This window comes from Indicator indicator, chromosome 34, assembly GCF_027791375.1.
Source record: "Indicator indicator isolate 239-I01 chromosome 34, UM_Iind_1.1, whole genome shotgun sequence".
In the NCBI taxonomy this organism is placed as follows: domain Eukaryota; kingdom Metazoa; phylum Chordata; class Aves; order Piciformes; family Indicatoridae; genus Indicator; species Indicator indicator.
Window position 1 is genome coordinate 4,467,900 of NC_072043.1, and position 16,741 is coordinate 4,484,640.

The 16,741-nt window shown below is 52.0% G+C and overlaps 1 protein-coding gene across 1 annotated transcript; it reads left to right on the forward strand.

Annotated features, from left to right (window-relative positions):
- The first annotated feature begins 3,802 nt into the window (after positions 1 to 3,802).
- LOC128977911 (transmembrane protein 45B-like) lies at positions 3,803 to 11,222 on the forward strand. Its single transcript, XM_054395611.1, has 6 exons — positions 3,803 to 3,826; positions 8,257 to 8,461; positions 8,706 to 8,918; positions 9,516 to 9,700; positions 10,132 to 10,277; positions 11,093 to 11,222. The coding sequence occupies exons 1-6, from the start codon at positions 3,803 to 3,805 to the stop codon at positions 11,220 to 11,222; spliced, it is 903 nt and encodes a 300-aa protein (XP_054251586.1).
- The last annotated feature ends 5,519 nt before the right edge of the window (positions 11,223 to 16,741 follow it).

The window sequence follows — 16,741 nt, forward strand, 5'->3', positions numbered from 1 at the left end:
GGAAATGTTACTTTTAACACAACCTCAATACTAACCAAGAGGACAAGAGGAAATGACCTCAGGTTGCACCAGGGGAGGTTTAGGTTGGGTGTTAGGAACAGTTTCTTTGCTGTAAGAGTGGTCAGGGATTGGAACAGGCTGCCCAGGGAGGTGGTGGAGTCCCCAGGGAGGTGGTGGAGTCCCCAGGGAGGTGGTGGAGTCCCCATCCCTGGAGGTATTCAAGAGACCTGTGGCCATGGCAGCTGGGGACGTGGTTTAATGGCTATGGTGGTGTTGGGTCAATAGTTGGACTTGTTGATCTTAGAGGTCTCTTCCAACCTTCTGTGGAAAATTCTATGTTTTCCACCATATAAATGGAGTTATCAGCTGGTGTGACCTGGAAAAGATGAGGAGCAATGGGTACAGGGGATCCCTGAGGAGATTCCAACCGGGCACAAAAGGACAACTTCTCACAATGAGAAGAATCAACCACTGGGATGATCTCCCAGGGAAGTTGTGGGAGTCCTCAGCACTGGACACTTTCAAGATTCAGCTGGACAGGCTGCCAGGCCATCTTGGTTGGACCAGATGCTGCTTGAGGTCCCTTCCAACCTGGATTCTTTGCCTGTGAGTCTCTGTGCTGGGCCCCCTGGCCTTGCAGCTAGGCTGACCAGAGATGTATTTGTATGTCCACAGAGAGTGGCGTCCTGGGCAATGTCTTGGGGGTGGTTTTTATCTTGTGCAGCTGCAGCCTGATCTTGCTGGGAGGCATCCAACAAGGGATGCAAGGCTGCCAGTGTGAACTAAGTGAACAGTGAAGTAAGTGACCTGCTCACTGGAGGCAGGAAGGAGCTGCTGATCCTCCCAGCCTCCTCTTGTGAAAGAACCCTGCTGCCAGAGGGAGGTGGTGGAGTCACCACCCCTGGAGGTGTTCATAGAATCAGAGAATTGTCAGGATTGGAAGGGACCTCAAGGATCATCCACTTCCAACCCCTGCCATGGGCAGGGACACCTCACACCACAGCAGGTTGCTCAGAGCCACATCCAGCCTGGCTGCAAAAACCTCCAGGGATGAGGCTTCCACCACCTCCCTGGGTAGCCTGTTCCAGTCTCTCACCACCCTCATGGGGAAGAATTTCTTCCTAACATCCAATCTGAATCTACCTGTTTCTATTTTTGTTCCATCCCCCCCAGTCCTATCACCTCCTGACACCCTTAAAAGTCCCTCCCCAGCTTTCTTGTAGCCCCCTTCAGATCTGGAAGGCCACAAGAAGGTCTCCTGGGAGCCTTCTCCTCTCCAGACTGCACAACCCCAACTCTCTCAGTCTCTCCTCATAGCAGAGCAGCTCCAGCCCTCTGCTCATCCTCATGGCCCTTCTCTGGACACCTTCCAGCACCTCCAGAGCCTTCTTGTAACAGGGGCCACAGAACTGGACACAGTGCTCCAGTACACAAAAATATGAGGGGTGGCACTTCAGGAGAGGGTTTAGTGAGCATGGTGGTGTGGGGCTGGGGGTTGGACTTGATCTTAGAGGCCTTTTCTGACAGAAGGAATTCTGTGATTCTCTGAACACCCCCAGAAAGCAGGCAGGTGTCTTGGCAGCTGGCTCTTCCTCCAGCTAGGAAGAGAAAGCCTTCATCAAGAGCACAGCCCATCCCTGAGCCACTCATCTCTCAGGCAGAGATAGGATCCACCACTGCCACCCTTCCCAGCCACCTTTGTGGCAGGTTGAGATGACAGTGTGGGCAGCAGAACAAGCCCTCTGCTTCCACCACCTGCTTCACCTCCTCTGGTGCCTGTTTGGGAGAGCTGGTGTTAACATTTGTCATCATCATCATCATCATCATCATCATCACAATAATCATACTTTGCACTTCCTGAAGAAGCATCCATCTGCAGAGCTGGAGCTGCTGGCAGACCTTTAATTAGATTGTGCCTCCCACCACCCCCAGGAAGCAGGCAAACATTATCACATTTTGTCATTAGCACCAGGGGTGCTGAAGGACCTTCAGGGAGAGGATGTTGCAGTTAGAGCAGAGGAAAAAAGAGAAAAAAAGAATTAAAGTGAAGGGGGGGCGGGGGGGGGAGGGAAGATTAAATCATAATCAAATCAGTTCAAGGCTTAACTTGAGAATATTTAGACAGGTTGGAGTGAGTTGGGCAGGGATCTGCTGATCCCAGTCTCTTCCTGAGAGGAAGAGGATGGCAGGAGTGTGCTGGGACCATCCCGTAATGCTCCTGCACATCTGTAATGGAGTTGCATGTCTCATCCATTCGTGCCTGCAGTGATTTTAGTCTGCATGGTGTGTGGGTGACCCCTGTGGGATGTGGGTTGGTCACCCCTGGGGGCTGGGGGCTTGGTCATCCTTCCATCAGGTGTCCTCCTCTCAGGCTGTTCCCAGTCCCCTGTCACAGTTCCCTCCTCACTGGTCCATGGGGATGGTTGCTGAGGTTTCGAACTCTCCTTCCCTCACTCATTTCATGCCCTGTGCCCATCTTCATAGATTATAGACCAGCTTGGGCTGGAAGGGACCTTAAAGCTCAGCCAGTTCCAACCCCCTGCCATGGGCAGAGACACCTCCCACCAGCACAGGTTGCTCAAAGCCTCATCCAGGCTGCCCTTGAACACTTCCAGGGAGGGGGCACCCATCCCTGGGCAACCTGTTCCAGTGTCTCCCCACCCCTTGTCACTCTCTGACAGACAGACAGACAGACAGACAGGTGCTTTAGTGCAAGTTGTCCTCTTCATGGAAACTTTCCCTGTCAGCTTTGCTCTTTGCTGGCCCTTTAAGCACCTTTGGCCTCCCAGCAGATAACTTTCAGCTGGACCTCATTTCCTCCCCTCTCCCTCCAGCTGCTCCCCTCCCAGCTTGCCTTTTTCCTCCCCTTTCTCCCAGCCCTGCCTGGGAAGCAGTTTCAGTCTAAGCTGGTCTTCAGAGGAAGGGTTTGCTGAGCTGGGTTGGCTGCAGAAGGGAATCTGGAGCTCCAGAGAGGTCTCTGGTGCTGCTGCTCTTTCTCCTGCAAGGTAAAGGTATGTCTGGCTTTGTGTCTTGTCTTTGGGGTAGGTCTGTAAGGAAGAACTTCTGTGTGGGGTACATTTCTCCCTGTGCTTGGGCTTAACGTGCTAGCACAAGAAACTTCTTTACAGTGAGGGTGATGGAACACTGGGACAGGCTGCCCAGGGAGGTGGTGGAGTTTTCTCTGGAGACTTTGGCAGGGGGGGTTGGACTCAATGATCTCTTGAGGTTCCCTTCCAACCTCTAAAGTCCTGTGATGCTTGTGTTTGTGGAAGCCCTTTTGCTGCTGTGGACTTTGCTGGTGCTCCAGGACCTTTTTGCACAGGTGCTCAGCCCTCTGCAACATCTCTTGCTCCTCAAGCACCGTTGGAGGTGAGCAGTGATGGGTGTAAGGCATGGCTGCATGCCAGCACCACCACCAGCTTCTGGCTCTCCTTCCCTCCTGCTGCTGCTGAGGTGGAGATAATGGGGAGCAGAGAGCTCCTGGCTATGGCTTGGTGGCTTTTACAGCTGTGCTGGAGAGCAGCCCATCACCCTGGGGAGGGTTGTGCAGGCTGGTTTGCTTCTCTGCTGCTCCAGCCTCGGGGCTTCCTTGGGGTGGTAGCTCACGTGTGTGGCTCAGGGCAGGGCTTACCTTGGGCTCTTTCTTGCTCACATGAGGAGCTGTGTGGTTGCAACCAGGAGAAATACTGGTTTGGAGAAGCACTGAGTGGTTGTTAGTGCCCACAGCTGCCCCTCAGGTGTTTGGAGGCTTGGCCAGTGCTCCTGAGTGCTCTGCACCATCACCTGGGTGCTCTGGGGGGAGATGGGGACACTGGGGTGGCCTGAGGCATTTGCTCTGCAGCCACGGGGGATGTGCAGCAGGTTTGTGCTGGCTTCTGTCTGTGAGTGCTTGGTGTTGGGCAGTGTGGAGTTTCAGAGAGGTACAAAGGAGTGGAAACTGCTGCACCCTGCCAACCAGTTCTGGGGGGGACAAGGTCCTTGTGCCCCTTCTCTTGGTTACTGAGGGCAGGAAGGTGGAGCTCACAAGGGCTCTTCTCTGGTTTGTGAGCTCCTGACCCAAAATCTGTTGCCTCCAGGCACTTTTAGTAAGGCCAGACCCCCTAAAAGGGTTCTTGTGTACCTGAGAGCCCAGGTCAGAAGCTGCAGAGCCTGACCATGCTGGGGGATGCTTCAGCTTTGTCTCTTCTTGGCTCCTTCCCCAGCCACCCAAAACTCCCAACATGACAACTGAGCACCCCTGGTTGCCATGGGAACAGGACCTGCCTGCTCCTCCTGATGAGTTTGGGGTTTTCTTGTGGCAAGCTCTGGGAGCCTTTTTGTTGTGAGTGTGGGTCTGGGGTTTGGTTTCTTCCCATGGCACCAGGAGGTGTCCCAGGTTGTGAAAGCTGGGTTGACTCAGCGTGCTTTGAACTGGCCTGCAGGATGTGCTGCTCTAAACATCCTGTCTGAGGGCCACCTCCCCGGGGTGGCTTCTCCCTTTATCTGCCTCTTCTGAGTAATAACAGCTCCTTCCTGCCACATCTGGAGAAGGAGGAGGACAGGCAGGAGTCACAGGTAAACTCTCCTAGCCAGAGCAAGAGCCTGGTGAGCAGCTGTGCCACGGGATGGATGTGTCTGCTTGAGCTTGGGAAGAAAGCATGTGGGGAGACTCCCTCCTTTGTTTAGTGTGATGATGGCCACCTGTGAGGCTGGTGGAGGCTGGAGGTCCTGGTGGAGACAGGCTGCTAGTAACCATGGGCAGTGGCTGGGGTTATCAAAGGGCTTGGAAGGGACTTCTGGAGATCAAGTCCAACCCCCCTGCCAAAGCAGGGTCACTTAGGGCAGGTACACAGCAACGCATCCAGAAGGCTCTTGAGAGTCTCCAGTCTCTCTCTGTGTCTTTAGCTCTTTTGATGGTGGTTATCAGGCTTTGGAGGTGCCTCAGACTCATTTTGGTTGGAAAACATCTCTAGGATCCTAGCAGAGGATTTGCAGGAAGGGAGGGGGTTTGTGCCTCTTCTGCTGGGTGAGAGTTGCTGGCAGAAGAGAAGTGTGCCTGGGCAGCAAGGATGGAGGAGGAGCCACAAGGAGAAGACCCTCCAAATGTCCATGGCTGGACATGGTCCATGGTCCAAGCCTGTGCCTTCAGGCTGGCTGTTGTGGGATTCTGGTTTCACCCATGGCAGCTTGTAGGAGATACTTCTTCATCCACATGGACATCATCCTCCTAGCAGCATCCATCCCCCTGTGTCAGCTGCAGCATGTTGCCACGTGGGGCTGAAATAATCAGTGGTGGATAGCCTTGGAGATGGGGACAGCCTGGAAATGGAGCAGGAATGTTGTCCAAGGTGAGGCTGTGAGCAGCTGGTGTGAGGAGAGCAGGCAGCTCCCATATGGATATTAAAGCAAAAGCATCTCAAGCTGGAAGCTGTGGAGGGATGAAGGACAGCTCAGGTGATACCTTCTGACTGCAGCTGTGCTTTGAGTCCTCTGGCAGGCAGTGCAGCCTGGGTGCTCTCCTCTCCCCTCTTCCCTGGCTGCAGCTCACTCAGAGCTTTGATGTGAACATGGCCTCACAGGCTGGGGTTGGGAGAAGCTGGTGGGTGAGAGGTACCAGGTTTGGGCTCAAGGTTGATGTTGGGTGGCTTGTTGTTCTGTGCCTCAAATGGGAGCTGTGCCAAGTTACTGTTGCTTGGAAACATGTTGGGTTTCTCTGTGAAATGGTGGCTGGTTAGTAAAAAAAAATTGGGGTGGTTTGGGTATTTTTTGTTTGGTTGTTTTTTTTTTTTTTTCTTCAGTGAGCTTTTGCCAAACCCAAAGGTGGGTTTGGGACACCTTTGTTAAGTAAGAGATGCCCCCAAGAGTATGTGGTGCCTGCTGAATTGTTGTGTCTGGGTGGTGAGAAGCAAAGGGGGCTTGAGATGATTACCAAAGCCCTGCTTGGATTGGGGTGCTGGGAGAATACAAAGCTAAAAGGTGCTCAGCACCAAAAAGAAGTGAAGCTGCTCCACCAGGGAGAGGGATGGTTGGGGTAGGAGATCCCAGGAGCAGCTCTGCAACAGAGTAGTCTGGGGCTGCTGGTAACTGAGGTGAAGGAGGGATGTGGGGTGATAAACTCCTGGGTTAGAGCTGGATGCTGCTGTGGCTTGGAGCAGCCTCTGCAGCTGCAGGTGGGACCTGTCAGGTGTCCTTTCTGATGCTTTCTGGGCATGGGGATGTCTCTGCTCCCCTCCGACTCAGCATGTCAGGTTAACAACCCTGCTATGGCTGTGACAGGACAAGGGGCAATGGTCACAAACTGGAGCATGGGAGGATCCATGTGAACATGAGGGGAGAGTTCAGCACTTTGAGGGGGGCAGAGCACTGGAGCAGGCTGCCCAGAGAGCTTGTGGAAACTTCATCTCTGGAGGCATTCAAACCCTGCCTGGATGTGCTCCTGGGTGATTTATTTAATTTTTTTTTTTACTGTAGGTGCTCGGGCTGGGGGTTGGACTAGATGATCTTCAGAAGTCCCTTCCAACCCCTACCACTCTGTGACTGTATCTTGATCAGGGTGTGCTCCTGACTTCAGCTTCAGGCTCTTGCTCTTGTAGCTACCAACCCTGGAGGACAATGGTCAAATTTGGGTCTACATCATACAATTGGGAGCTGCTTTCATTGTGCTTTCAGTCACTTCAACATGTAGATGTCTATTCAGGGAAGATATCAGCCCTGGCCTGGGTGTCCAAGCTCTAATCAGGGCAGGTGTGAGGCATCTCAACCTAATGCAGACATCCCAAAGAGAGCAGAAAGTCATCACCCATCCCTGCCCCAGCTGCTGGAGCAGGGCCTTGCTCCTCTGCAGGGAAGGCTGGTCAGTAACTTCCCTCCTGAAAGGAAACCTCAACATGATGTAAACAGCTCTGAGCTTCCCCTGGCTCAGCCCTGTCCTGGAGATGCAGTGGATGATGATGGTGATGCTTGTCCTGGTCGCCCACGCAGGGCTGAGCCTGTCCGACCGACTCCAGCTCTGCAGCCAGAACCCAGCTGGGGAGGTCTCACCTGAGGCTCTTGCCACGCCACATCCTGCCCTTATTTTGCAGCACCTAATTACTTTCTGGTGTGGGAGGACTTGGAGAACGTGCTGGAGTTGTTCAGCCAGCCTCTGCACTTGGCTTTGGTATTTATAAACATGGCGAGGAGGTGATTGGTGATGCAAGGGCAAGCGTGTGGCAGCTTCAGGATGAGTAATGCCTCCTCCTGTGCACGTCTGAGCTGGAGGAAAGCACCAGAAAGGCAGTGAGGAGGGGAAAAGGGAGACCTCCTCGGGTGGTGGGTGCAGGCAGAGGGCAAGGTTTTGCTGGAGCAAACGGGATCATCCCAAGGTAGCATCACCAGCTCCTTGCTGTGTGTGTTTAGATCGTTCCTTACTCCCTTCTCTGCTTGCTCCTCTGGGATTTTCTTCACCAGTTGGAGTCACAGACAGGTAGGGGTTGGAAGGGACCTCTGAAGGTCATCAAGTCCAACCCCCTGCCAGAGCAGGGTCACTCAAAGCAGGTCACACAGGAGTATGGGCTGACATGACTTTGCCTGTGGCATCTGCTTGTCCTCTCCTTCATCCTTTCTAGTGCTCAGTGGTGTTGGTCTTGCTTAACCTGGAGGCAGTTTGCATGTCTTTAGTCTTCATGTTCATCCCACTGGAGATGAGATCTCTGTCCCTTGTGCCACTCGTGTTGTCTGGAATATGCATGAGGCTCCTTTTGGATGTGGTTGTGCTTCTTGGCTTGCCTCCTCCTCCTCTTGTTGCACAGCCAGTGAGGCCCAGCAAAGCCCTGGCTGGTGAACATGCTGGTTGGAGTTGCTGAAGATGCTGGCTGGATTCACACCCTGGCAACCACCCAGTCTGGAAGGAGCTGATGTTCCAAGGAAATAATCATCGTGTTGCTGCCTTTTATGAGCAAAATCTTTGTTATGGTTCCTCTTCCAACAGCATGGAGCCCTTGCACTCTCTTGGGTGTTCATTTTCTCTGGCATAATGAAGTCCTGAGGTTTGTGCATGCAACCCCCTTGGCAGACACATAGAGACAGTGGTGGCTTCTCCATGGTGATGTCCCATCTCTGGTCTTAGCTCTCTGCAGCTGATGATGGAGCCATGCACACCCACTCTGCTGGGATGCAGCTCCCTGGGGATGCTGAGCAAGTGAGCAGCCCAGCATCTCCCTGGGGGTGCTTTGGGTTGGTCTCCAGCCTCGCTGGGGGTGCTTTGGGTTGGTCTCCAGACACTGTTTGTCCTTGCAGGTCCAGCAAGCCAGCCTGATGACAACAAGTTTCCTTGGCAGTGCCCTCCGGGGCACCTTCTTCTTCATTTTTGGTCTCTGGTGGTCTGTGAAATACCCTCTGAGGTATCTCAGGAGGAAAACCAATGGTGAGAGCCAGCTGAGCTATGGGGTCCAGCGTGTGGAAGTCTTTGAAGGGGCAGTCAAAGCTTTCTTTGCTCTGACAGGTAAGAGATGATGATGGGTCTGTGTGCCAATGTCTGCTGGCACTGCAGCCACTTTAACCCAAGAGACTGGGCCTGTTTGCAGTGGGAAATGGCTGGTGTGGGAGGGCTTGGAGACATCCTTGTGCTGGGGCCTTGTCACTGTTCCTCTGGACAAATGCCCCTGTGACTTCAAGGAAGGTTTCCTGCAAGCTTGTCCTTTCCCCACGTGAAAGGGAGAATGTTGACCTGCCCACTCTCTACCCAGGGATACTGGTGGAGCAGTTTGTTCCCACTGGTCCTCACCTGCAGCTGTACAGCCCCAAGACACGCAGCTGGACAGACCTCACCCACTGGCACTACACCACCATGTACCTCTTCTTCCTCCTCTCTGGCATGGTGGACATCATCTCACACTCCCCACTCAAGCTGCCCCTTGGCTTAGACCGACTGTCGCTGGCCGTGGCTCTGCTCATCGAAGGTGAGTCTCACAGGGTGTCTGGAGGAACCTTGCCATGGGCTGGGGGAAGAGCTGGGAGGGTCACCACTGTGCAGGGCTCTTCTCAGGCTGGCAAGATCCTCTGGAGGCAATCACAGCTGGAGGGTGTGCAGATGCATGATGGCATTGGCTGTGCAGTCCCCCCGCTCCTTGTTCCTCTCCAAATAGGGATCCAGACATGGCTGGGTGCTTGGGGTGCACGAGGCCCTAGGGCTGTCACCTTCTCCTGCTGGCAAGCAGCTGATGCTCTCTGGAGTCTCAAAAAGGGGTTCCCCTCCTCCCCCTGCCCTTGGTTGGCTGCATAGGACAAACCTGATACAAAGCTCCCCACTGCTTTCTGGGCTGGAGGTGCCCATCACTGTGCCCCTCCTGACAGCCCTGCCTGGGCCACAGGGGTCAGAGCAGACCCCAGTGCTGGGGGCTGCATGGCCCTTGCAGAGTGAAGGTGGTGATAGCAGGCTCCTTGCAGTCTGGCCCTTCCCACCACAGCAAGAGCTGGAGCAGAGTCTTAATGCTCAGATGGTTTCTAAACCACAAATCCCATAAGGTCCTTTTCTAATGCCCTGTGAATTTGGGCAGGTTTGCTCTTCTGTTTCCATGACAACACTGATGCTGCACTGGATCACCATGTCCATTCCCTGCTGACCATGGCCATCTTTGCTGGAGCCCTCTGTGTCCTACTGGAGGTGTTCCTCCGAGACCACATCATCCTGGAGATCTTCAGGACCAGCTCCTTTCTTCTCCAGGGCTCTTGGCTTTGGCAGGTCAGTGTATATCCAATGTTCTCTGGGCTGTGGGCCTAGGAGGATGGGTGAGAGGGGCTGCTCTGCCCTTCATGGCACATCTGGTGGGGTTGAACTTGCAAGCTGGTTGGAATATCTTAGGAGGAAACAAGGCTTAGTTGCAGAGCTGTCATCGTGGAGATAAGCACCAAGGTCCAGTTTCTTCCTCTATTTGTTCCAACTAACTGGAAATATCTGGAAAGCTCTCACATAATCACCCAGCTTTGGGTCTAGGATAAACACAGCTGTTGGGCTGGCCTCCTTCTCTGGAGATGTTGGGTTGCTGGGATTGTTGTGCCTACAAATCCATAGTCAGCTGCAGCAGCTTGGCTAAAATCAGGAGGAGAAGTGAGGGGGGATCTGCAGGAGCCTGACTGGTGCTGGTGCTTAATGTTTCTTCTGTCTGTGACCAGATTGGGTTTGTGCTGTCCCCTCCATGGGGAGGAGAAGGCTGGGATCAGACTGACCACAGCAACTTCACATTGCTGACCATGTGCTTCTGCTGGCACTACGTGGGTGCTCTCGCCGTGCTGGCAGCCAACGCTGCTGCATCTCGCTGGTGCGTGGAGGAGAGGGGTCCTGGGGGGGTCCCAGGAGCTAGGATGACCCAGGACTACACCTAGACCCAGTGCTACCCTGGGAAATCATGGAATCACTAAGGCTGGAAAAGACCTCTAAGGTCATTGAGGCCAACCAGCAACCCAACCCCACCATGCCCACTGAAACATGTCCCAAAGTGCTGTGGCCACACCGCCAGGGATGGGGACTCCACCATCTCCCTGGGCAGCCTGTTCCAATCCCTGATCACTCTTACAGGAAAGAAATTGTTCTTAATCTCCAACCTAACCCTCCCCTGGCACTTTTTTAAGCCATTTCATCCACTTCTGTCACCTGATACTAGGGAGATGAGACAGGCCTCCACCTCACTGCAGCCTCCTTTCAAGGAGTTGTAGAGAGCAATGAGGTCTCCCCTCAGCCTCCTCTTTCCCTTGATTGAACAACCCCAGTTCCTTCAGCTGCTCCTCACCATCCCAGTTCTCCAGAGCCTTCCCCAGATTTGTTGTCCTTGTCTGGACCAGCTCCAGCCCCTCAATGTCCTTCTTACAGTGAGGGACCCAAAACTGACCCCAGTACTGAACATGTGGCCTCACCAGTGCCGAGTACAGAGGGACAATCACTTCTGCTCCTAATCCAGCCACTGGAGTATGATGGGATAAGAAAAGTGGGTGTCCAAGCATGGGCTGGTCCATGTCTTGGCTGGAAAGGGTGAGCTCCATGCCACCATGGAGCAGGTGGTCCTTAAGGCAGCCTTCCAGAGCAGGCTGGGGTGGGGGTGACAGTTCCTGCTGACCAGTGTCCCTGTCCCTCCTGCAGCTGCAATGAGTCCTGCCAGCTGAAGTTTGGGGACATCGACGTGGAGCTGGACTGCGGCATGTGCATCCGCAAAGGCATCAAGAGCTCCGACAGCACCCTGCTGCCAGAGAGCCCCTCAGATGACAAATGAGGCTGTGGTGGGCATGGAACTCCTTCCCTGGTCGTGAGATGAGGGGTTTGGATTGAGTCTGGATCAGCTACACCGGCACTTGATGATGGAGCATCAGAAGAGGGAGGCAGGGCACGGAAAGCAGAGCGTAGCAGAAGCAATGCTGCAGCTGAGGTTGTGAACTGTGGGACTGGTTTGCTGCTGGAGTCCAACCAGTGTGGCCTCTTTGGCCTCTTTTTAATGTGGTTTTCCCTTCTGCTTCTGGAGAAGGGAAGCAAAGCTGAAAGCTCCTGGTGGCTGTCACTCGCTCTGGTGTTCATGGAGAGGGGTTTTGTACAAAGCTTGATGTGCACCCAGTACAGGTGATGAGCAATAAAGTCCTTTAACAAACCACCTCCATGGGCTCTTGAATATGGTACCTTGAGGTTACAGGTATGGTGAAGGTGATGAGTGGCTTCACAGTGGTGTGGGCAGTGCAGAAATATCAGAGGGATGGGGCTGTGTGTGGTCTAAGATGGCCCCATCCACATGGAGAAAGGGATGGGTGGCCAGTGGGTGGGAAGGATGGAGGAAGTTGTGCTAGCACTGGCATCTAGGTGTTCTCCTGCCTCCATGTGAGCCGAGGTGAGAGGATGAGTTAGGGTGAGGTTTGGTGTGCCCAGGAGATGTTTGCTGGGCAGGGCTCACCTTGGACAACAGACCCTTGAAGTGAGATGATCGCTTCAGCTGGTGCAGATTGGGCACATGGAAGCTCCTGGTGAACTCTTCTGGAGCTTTTCTCCAACAGCTTTGTTGCCTACCTGGAGCTGGTCACTTCCAAATGAAACCTTCCCTTGTGGGTGTCTGCTTTACACTTGGTGATGTTTGGTTGTTTTATTTTTTTCCCCTTGAGCCCTTTGATTTGCAGCAGGAGATGCTTCCTGCCACCAAGATCAACTCCAAATTTAAAAGGCAAAAAGGCATCATAAAACAAGATTAGTGGAGGAAGAGAAGGCTCATCACCAGGATTAGTGGAAGAAAAGAAGGTTCGTCATCAGCTTTAAAAGGTTTGTGCTGTGCCCTTCATGAAGGGGTGGGTGGCCAGGGAAGCACAAACAGCCTTGTTATTATCTTGTAACACCTCTGCTGTACTCCTCAAAGGCAGCTTAGTCCAAAGAGGTCACTGCTTGACTCCAAAAACTCAAGTGAGTGTTGGGAGGAAAGAAGAATCCTCCCTGGCTCAAGGTGATTTCAATCCCCAGCCCCATGGGAGACCCTTGGAAGAGTGAGTCCTGCCTGTTTAATTGTGTTTTCTTCTTCTGGAGCAGGGCTGGGAAGAGACTGATGCTTCATGCTGCTTCATGTCAAGAAAAAGACCTTGAGGAGCAAAGAACCCAAGGTGAGTGTAGCATTTCCACAGAATTGTTTTGGCAGGAAAAGATCTCTAAGATCATCAAGTCCAGCCAACAACCCAACACCACCATGACCACTAAACCATGTCCCAAAGTGCCATGGCCACAGGTTTCCTGAATACCTCCGGGGATGATGACTCCACCACCTCCCTGGGCAGCCTGTTCCAATCCCTGACCACTCTTGCAGCGAAGAAGTTTTTCCTCATCTCCAACCTAACCTTCCCCTGGCACAATTTCAGGCCACTTCCTCTCTTTCTGTCACCTGATACTAGGGAGATTTTGGGGTCCCCCATGCAGAGGACTATGATTTGGGGTCACAAAGCATTCAGGAGCAATGGTTTCTCCAGCACCTGGTGGGAAGGGTGGCCTTTCACTGGTGCTGATGTGGATCTCCTGCACTGGAGTGAAGCTTCAGAGCTGGAGGTGATGTTCTCTGGGACCAGAAGCAAGGTCATTTGGCCAGCTTGTTATAGACTGGCTCCCATTAATGGGGAGCTTGGTGCAGAAGTGTCAACCTTCTGTGCTGGGGGCTTATTTTTCCTGCTTTTTTTCTTGCCCTGCTGTTGTCTGGGTAATGCTGAATCTCTTCTCTCTCTGAGGATTTATTTTTTCCTTGAATAAATGCAAATGAGAGCAAATTCTGATCAGCTTGGCTAACGAGCTTAGAGGGATTGTGCTCTGAGCCTGAAAGGGTCACACAAATTACCTGTCCCCCAGTGCCCCATGGTTGAGATGGACTGATGCTTGTTGGGCCAAGAGAGTGGAGAGAGAAAAATGAGGTTGTTGTGGCTGCAACTCCATTTGTGGAGCAGCTCCCAGGGTGTGGAACTGATGTCTTCTATAACAATCCTTTAACCCAAAGGACTTCAGTGGAAGCTGGAAGGTGACACAGCTCATTGACTAGGCAGTGTGGTGTTGATCAGGAAAGCCTGAACCACCCAAACCCCTGTTGTGGACAGGCATGGGTGACCTGAAATAGGGTGGAAGTGCAGAGCTGTGTCATCCCACCTCTCCATGGTGGGTTCTGATATGTGTCTGGGTGGGTTTAATTACCAAGAACCTCATTCCTAGACAGACTCAGCTGATGCTGCTGCCCTGCTGATGCTGTGTTTGTTTTGTGGTATTCCTGGTCAAGCCCCTGCAGTGCTGGCTCTGTGCACAAAGCTCTGGCTGTGCTGTTGGACAGCAGTGATGCAGAGGAACCTCTCTAGTGGTGGTTTGGCTTTTCCAAGGGTTGTGAACTTCTTCTGGAGTACCTTGACCAGAAAGTGAAGCCCCATGTCCACACATCAGCAAGATGTTGACGTTTAACTGGTCCTGCAGGAGAGAGGAGCTAAGGTACCGCTCCCCTGAGGTTTATCTCTGCTTCCTATCTCTCAGCATGCAGAACCACTAAAAAGGTTAAATATTCTCTGCTGCATAATTCAACTACGGAATTGATTGCGCTACTCGGAGCATGTGCATGCTGAGGTGTTTGAAAAGAATAGAGATCCTTTGAGCTTCTAGATTTAAGCCAGACTGGGGTTAAAGGCTGTGAGAAGGTCACTGAAAGAGAGAGATGGACATTGTCCCCTCTCCACAAGTCCTCTACTGCTGGCACATGTTGGGGACAAGCTTTTAGCCTGGAGGAACTGGCCATAGAATCCTTTGGAGAAGGTAAGGTGTGGTTTAAGGTATCTACTTGATGCAGCTGGAGGGAGGAGAAGCTTCTTGAAGCCATTGCTGCTAGAAAAGCAGGAACACTTTGTAGCTCTTGGTCCATGGCAGCTGCCTGCAAAACTTTATTGTTATTGCTGAGAGACTGGTTGGAGATTCATGGTTTAAAGAGGAGCTGAAAGTGGCACTTTAAGCACCACTAAAATCCACTCTTTCAGGGTAATTAGTGAATTTGGTTTCGAAACAGTGCAATTGTCATTCTGAGGACAATTCTAGGTCACTTTTTCTCCTCCAGAACTTAAAAAATAGATATATTTTAAAATCTTAATGCATTTCTTCCCTCTTAACTGACATGATTTAAATGACAAGCAGGCCATGGAATACTGCTGCCTTTTTCTCTCAGGTTTTGGGTCATGAAAAGCTCAGTGAATTATTCTATGAGATTAATAAAGTCCGAAGGGGAATCCTTGCTCCAGCTGAGCACAGAATTCCATCCTTTTTTCCCTTTACGGTACAAATAAGAACATTTCTGTGCAGCTCTGTTTGGATGGGGATACCAAACCCTACTTCTGTGTGAAGGTTTCCAAGGCCAGGATGGGGCCTTGAGCAACCTGCTCTAGTGAAAGGCATCCCTGCCCAGGGGAGGGGATTGGAACTAGATGATCTTTGAGGTTGGAGTAGTTGGTCTCTGAGGTTCCTTCCAACCTAAGCCGTTGTATGATCTTTAAGGTACCTTCCACCCCAGACCAGTCTATGAAGAGTCCTGGGTATCACTTTATAGTCTTTTTGCTCTAATGGCATAATCTGTTCTCTAGGCTTGAAGATTCTTGTCTTATCCTGTGATGAGGGGGTTGTGGACCTGAGTTTTCAGTAGGCACAATGAAGGTGACACTCCACATGGCAACAAGCCCATCTCCAAAGGTGCTGCAAGAGAGTATTTGGCATGGTGAAGAACTGAGCTGCAGGCAAAGCAATGGTCTGGCTCTTCTGATAGAATTATAGAAGAGTTTGGATTGGAAGGGGCATTGAAAGATCACCCAGTCCCAACCCCCTGCCATGGGCAAGGACACCTCCCACCAAACCAGGTTGCTCAAAACCTCATCCACCTTGGCCTTGAACACCTCCAGGGAAGGGGCATCCATGACCTCCTTGGGCAACCTCTTCCAGTGTCTCACCACCATCTGCTGTTGGGATGGCTCAATGGTGGTTTGTGGTGTTTCTGTTCTGGGCTGAATTTTGTTGGTGACACAACTTTGGAGCAAATCAGCAGAGCTCAGTCCAGTTACTCAGAACTGGAGCCAGACACGGACTATTTCACACTTGTGCCATTACAGCAGCATTTGGATGGAGCTCCCAGCTACTTGGCTGCATCATGGATCCAAGCTCCAGCTCTTCAGTGTAATAATTCCTTTTGTGCAGAAAATGTTTCATGCTCTTGCTCCTAAGTCTGGTGTCCCCCTGCCCTACTGTTACCTCCTTGTTCTGCAATGTGACCACCAAGAGCATGGCGGAGCACATTGCTGCACTGCAGCACCAGCCATCATTCACTTTTTCAGCATGAAGCATCAAGGACCACAGACCAGAGATAAGAGAAAAATCCTCATGTTTTATTTTTCAGGCTTCTTTGATTGAGGTCATTTTTGGAAAAGCAGTGAACACTTGAATTTTGCAAAAATCAGGAGTGTGGATGAATCTTCCCCAAGAATCGCGCTCTCTTTGTGCACTCCCTTTGCAGTATTTGTGCTCTTTGTGCTCTCTTTTTGCAGAATTCATGCTGTCCCTTCGTGGAATTTGTGCTGTTGGCACTGTCTTTGCAGCTATTTGTGATCTCCCACTGCGGTATTTGCACTCTCTTGGCACTGTCTTAGCAGTATCACTCCTTGCACTCCGTTTTTGCTGTGCTCACGCTCTTTCTTGCTGTGGTATTCACACTCTTTGCGCCCTCTTGTCGCAGTATTTGTGCTTTTCCTCCGCAGTATTCATGCTCTCCCTTCGCGGTATTTGTGCTCCTCCTGTGCGGTATTCGCGCTCTCTGCGGTATGCGTGGTCTCTTTTTTTTTAACAGTATTCGCGATCTTTGTGGTATTTGGGCTCTGCCTTGGCAGTGTTCACGCTCACCCTTTGCGGTATTCGTGCTCACCCTTTGCGGTATTCGCACTCTCTTTTTGTGATATTCACGCTTTTCCTTCACAGTATTCACGCACACTGTTTATGGTATTCACGTTCTTCCTTCACGATATTAGCGGTATTCACGCTCTTCCTTTGCGGTATCAGCATGTTCGTGCTCTCCCTTCGCAGTATTTGTGCTCCCCTTTGCGGTATTAGTGCTCTCCCTTTGTGGTATTTGTGCTCTGCCTTCGCGGTATTTGCACTCTCTTGTCACAGTATTTGTGCTCCCTCTGCACTTTTTCTTTTGCAGTATGTGTGCTCCTTCACACTCTCCCTTCTAGCGGTATTTGCACTCTCCCTTCGCAGTATTCATGCTCTTCCTTT